A 5,615-nucleotide genomic window follows, 5' to 3' on the forward strand; every position below is an offset into this window, starting at 1 on the left:
GAGTGTGGGGAAGAAAAATGTCTTCCTTTGGCCTCCTGGCAGTGCTCTGTGTAATAGGTATATTTCTCCAGAGAAATAAAGTTAAGTTAGCGTAAAGTTAATAGTACAAGATTTTTAGCATTTTTCTTAGGACATCATTCGTAGATACTTTCTGAAGATTGTATTGATAAAAATAAAAAGCTTTTTTGGAAGATGTATTTAGGAAGCTGTCCTTACCTAACAAAATTGAGTAACTTTCTTTTTATACCTTAGCACAAAAAATTGTGAAAGAAACTGCTTTTTCAAATTAGATACTACTTGTATAGTTACAGTACAAGATTTTAATTTTTTTTTCTTTGCATAATTACTGTATCAGATGTGCCTGATCATGTGGTCTTCTGTTAGATGTTTGTGGTTAAATCCTTTATGCTAAGATATTTGTGTTTCCTTTATGCATCTAATGGGACAGCTGAAGTTCATCAGCATGTAACAGGTTAGTAATATTACAACAACTAATTTGACCAATGCCTGAGTATTTGTGGGCCAGGATGGGCTCCCATGCATAGTCCCAGGGGAGTATCCAAGGCAGCAAGCTGGAGAAAACTGGATGCATAATGTTCAATGAAGTTGTAGTCCTATAAAAGGTTATATTTTAGGGCATGTATGAACCATTAATAATCAAAATATTGAAGGAAGAATGTTTGTAAAGAACTGAAAGAATAGTATTTGGACTAGAGCTTTTATCTTTTCAGGAGAAACCCGAGGAAGACAATCCTGAGGAAGAAGAAGGGGAATTGGCATTGTGGTCTCCCGATGTGAAGGTTATTGGACTGGAGAAAGACAGGAATGGTTTAGGATTCAGCATTTTAGACTATCAGGTATATTTAAAATACTTTAAATGGTAAAAATGCCTTTGATTCTTCATCTTGTATGGTGCCTTAAAAGGTTTTGTGCTGCTGATTACTGGGTAATCAACTTGGCTCTTGGACCTAGGAACTGTGTGGGGAGAAGTAAGTTATTCTGAGACCAACTCTGTGAAGTATAATGTAGAGCTGGTTGTAAACCACTCTGATTATCAGATGTGATAAAGTGCAAGGTCTTTAATCAAACTCCACCTCGTTTCTTTGAGTTTAATGGCTAAAGGTTGGGACGAGGTTGGGTTTAGGTTGATTTTGTGGTAACTTGGAATGACTTTTCAACTATGAGAGTGACAAGCAAACTTGCTTAGGTGTTGCAGCAACATTCCCTGTGGACAAAATTTAAGGAGTCTTCTTGCTTTTTCTCCCTTCACTGCCTCAAATCAGCTTTCCTTTCTAAGTATAGACCTGTGCTGGTCTGTGATCCCACTCGTGCCACGGAAAGATTCGCTCGGTGTTTGAATCGAGCCATGAGAAGTAGAGCGAATAAGTGAATCAGTGCTGCAAACTCTATTTTTTGTAAACACAAATGTGCTTTAATACATGTATTTAATTTATTAGTATATGATGGAGTAGAAGAACCTAATTAATAATTTTTCCCTTTTGCTTCTTTGCTTTAACTATTAACTCAGAATGCTGGAGAGATGGGGAGAATTTTGAGGGTAATGGGGGAGAGGGGTGCAGGAGGGAAGTTGACTTTCAGAAGTCATTCATAGCTTAAAAACTGATTTCTCCAAGAACCACCATTTTGGGGTAGATGATATACTTAATTCTCAAATTCCTTAGAAATCAACAAGTCTTTTAATTGAGGGAAAATTCTACTAAAATTCATGAATCTTTCTTTCAAAAGTATTGACTTCAATTAAATATATAAAAGGTCTCAAAGTCTGTAGTCAGAGTGAAATGGTCTTTGTGTTTCTAGTCAATGTGATATATTTTTAAATCTCTTGCCATTATATTTATAAGGAAATGAAATAGCTGGATCGCTCTTCATAATAATATACACATCCCATCCGAGTACTGCCTGAACAGTGTAGTTTAATAAAATGCGTTCAACTGTTGTGCATAAATGTCAAGTGATATAAAATTCACTTTTTTGATACAATAAGGCATGAATTGGGAATGAATTAGAATAAAAAAATTATTTGAAATATTATGCAAAGCGATTAATTCTATATTTTACCAGTGTGATTTAAGATTACTGAAAATAGATCCTGTTAGTCATTTTCGCTGACACATGTTGTGTTGCAGTGCCAGCTTTACTGTAGAGTTGCTAGGAGTCTTTACAGAGCAGTAATACACAGATTTGCTTTTAAGTTCTCATATAATCAGAATTAATGAAGGCTTTAATAACAGGCTTTTTATTTACTTATTCGCAGATGCAAATACACGAGCAATGTTGTGGTACTTTCAGCTAAATTTAAATACATTCTAATCAATTCTAAATGAGTGGTAAAGCACTTAATCTCAGATCTTTATAATTTCAAGATATTTATGTATAAAGTATGCTCTTTTGTTTGGGATTTGCCTCTTAGATCTTTTACACTTTTCATCATCTGCAGATTAATTTTTATAGAGAGATATCTGTGACTGTGCGTGTGTTTATGTAAATACATCCATCACATTCTTGAGTGCAGGGCAAAGAAAATAAATAATGGGCCGTGCTGGATTGGAGGCAGCGGGGGGAAAAAAAGTCTGTGGTTCCTGGGAGACTGTTCAGAATTCTTAAAGCAGATTTGCTGAGAAGCACAAAATTACAGTGAAGTGTTTTAATTGTGCTTTAAAGGACCCAGAGACCTAACTCTGTTTTCTACATTTCTTTTTGCAATTTTACCCTTCTTTAAAAAATGAAAGTGGGTTGAGTTTTCTTTGTTTGGTTGGTTTTTGTTTGTTTAGCACTTACTCTTTGTTTTGCAAGAAGTAATTCAAGCCATATAATGGCACTATTTGCACTATATATCCACTGTCGATTTTGCTCTTTTGGAGTAATTATGGGACTTTTATTTTTAAAAAATCTTCTTAAATGAAGATGGGTATTCACATGGCGTAGCCTCAGGGGTCAGGGCATCAGGTGCATCAGTGAGACCAACCTTTCTAAGGTCCCATTAGTGCTGACAGAGGTAGGTGGGGAGGAAAGTACTTTTTAAGCGGTGATTCCGAGCAGAGGGTCTTTGTGGTGCTCGTACTTACACACAGAAGCACCAACTCTTTCTATCTGTTACAGAAGTTGAAGGAAACTTTGTTGTTACATACCCAGCTTGGAGGCGATGTGACTGTACCCTGGGTTTTTAAGATGAAATTATTTCAGTAGCTCTTGATTGAAATGGCACTTCAAAAATATTGGTAGGACTTCAGAAAGGTTGGTAGAGATAGTGAAGTAACATTGCAGGAAAAAAAACCCCGATGACATGTAATTTATAGTTTTAGTCACCTTGTTTTCTCCAAACTGACGACGTGCTTGGTGTAAAGGATATTGTGCCTGAGTTGTCTGAAACGCTGGGCTTCCCAAGTCACGCTCTGGAAAACAGTATGAATGATAAAGAAAAAAAATCTTTGTGAGGTAGGAGTCTGAGTATGTAGAAAACAGAATGCTGAGATCAAGAAATTATTACTCTGGTATATTAATTTTTAATGGGCTGTCTTTCTAATAATGTTTCATCTATCAAATAAATGATAAGCATATCCCAAGTGACTTGCAGGATATTCCCAGAAATGTACAAACATAATTCCAATGCCTATATATTTTAACGAACTAATTACAAATTAATTATACCAATTATGCATAATCAATAGTATTTCTACTTTGTTCTGTGTTTTCTTTTGTCTGTCTTTGGGGATTTAAATGCTTAAAACGGAGCCACCTTCTGGTTTTTTTCCAAGGTCCTCTTGGAAGGTCTATACCTGGTCCTAAAACTTGGGGATACTGTTGGAGAAAAGAGGTGGATGTCCCCTCTTTGCTATAATGGGACTCTAGTTATATAGGATATTGTTCAGCCTCCCATGATCACCAAGTATTAAAAAATCTTCTCTCCCCTTTGCCAAATGTCTTAATTTGTAATTGTGTTGCAAGAAATCTAAAATCTTTGCGACTGCTGCGCCGCTAGCGTGGTCAGTACTTGGCAAGAGGGGAGGTGGGTGGGGAGGCTGATTCTGTGCCCTGTTGCAATGATTGCTGTCGCTGGATTTTGTTTCCTCCCAGCGTGATGGCTGATTTAAAATATGAAACATTGAAGGGGTCTTAAAATGAATTCTTCGGTATATTTTTCGATTGTTGCCGCTGCGTTGGGATCTTGTCAAAGCTCTTAGGCTAGGCATGGGTTTTTCTTGATAAAGCTCAGATGACAAGCCAGCGGAAGGAGCGGCAGGGGGAGCCCTGCCGCCGGGCTCCGCGCTTCCCTCGGCTGATAACGCACCGCGCTCAGCAGAGAACCGAGGAGCAGCGTTGAACAGGGACCCTGCCCCCCTTTTGGCCATTAAAAAGGTGTGCTGTTTGGTCCTGTGGCCAACTTCTCCGTGAAGTCATATGCTCTACCTCCCTTAATTTCCTTGTAACTTTGCTTGGAGAAGTTGCTCTCTTTTTCACCTCTTAACTAACTTTTATGTAGTGTTGCTGGCACAGTTAGCGGTCAGTATGTTTTGATGGTTTTGATGGTGAATGAGGGACCCAGCATCCTGTTTGTGGAGAGCTTTGGGATCATCTGCAAGGCAGGGGGCTCTGGTGAGCACCTTTATTGTTCTTTGTCAATAGACCTGAAAGTATCCACCTTAATAGTCACTTTGTCTAGCTTGAAGCCTAACCTTCTACCCAGCAAGTCAAGAGCTAAGCCATTGTTACTAAGACTGATCCTTTTTTCTTAGAAAGAAATGAAAATGAAAGAGAGCGTGGTAGGTCATCAGAAATACTATATAAATACCACAGTGCGTTGAAGCAAGAGGAAAAAAAAATCCCACAAGATGAAAACCTCTAGGGACAAAGATCACCATAGTATAAAAGGTAGTTTGAGTGGCCCTGAAACGGTGTTTAACAAAGATCTGATCCATGGAGGCCAACAGATTCTGTCAGGAAGGTTTTACAGAAATACTGGAAGAACCCACGTGTAGCTGAATTGCAGATTTCTTGAGGCAGTATTGACCAGAAGGTAACTTGAATGGTCTGATGAGCTTTTATCAAATTAAGCAAAAAGCTGATTGGACTTTATGTGGAACTTAATTTACTGTGCTTTGAAATGAGAGTATTTTAAAGCCGCTGTTTTAAAGTGCCTGAAACTGGAGAGGGTGGAAGTTGGAATAGAAAGGGCTTACATTTTCCCTAGCTTGTAGCAATGCCTCCGTGAGATGCTGCTTCTCTTCGTCTGTGCTTGAGAGTAAGTCCCCAGTGCCCAGCTGCTCCTGCATGGTGCCCAGCTGCCCTATGGACCCGTGGGGCTGTAGGAGCTCCTGGGCTCACCCTCTCCGAGTGCTCCTTGCCAGCTTGGGGGTAAATATCTGCCCATCGATTTCAGCACCGTTAGGAGGTTTTGAGTTCCCCAGACCAGACGCAGCAGGAGGTGTGCCCGCCCTTGTCGGCTGTCAGCGGGGCTCGCTCGGTGCTCAAGAGGTTCTGACTCTAGTCTGGCAATAGGGACTCCACAGCCGCCTTTTTCCCAGTCTTATCTCTGTTAACGTTAGCAGGGGTTTTTTTTTCCTGTTGAACTAAAGTCTTTTTTTGCTGCGCGTTCA

General features: G+C 39.2%; 1 protein-coding gene across 1 annotated transcript in view; it reads left to right on the forward strand.

The window, feature by feature from the left end:
• Nucleotides 1–5,615, forward strand: part of INADL (InaD-like (Drosophila)) — a gene marked incomplete at its 3' end in the record, with an annotated part of 55,348 nt that overhangs the window by 30,602 nt on the left and 19,131 nt on the right. The window contains exon 16 of the mRNA XM_009873829.1: nt 732–857. Coding sequence (XP_009872131.1) covers nt 732–857 — 126 coding nt within the window. The remainder of the gene's footprint in view (nt 1–731; nt 858–5,615) is intronic.

Source organism: Apaloderma vittatum, unplaced genomic scaffold, assembly GCF_000703405.1.
Source record: "Apaloderma vittatum isolate BGI_N311 unplaced genomic scaffold, ASM70340v1 scaffold10917, whole genome shotgun sequence".
NCBI lineage: Eukaryota > Metazoa > Chordata > Aves > Trogoniformes > Trogonidae > Apaloderma > Apaloderma vittatum.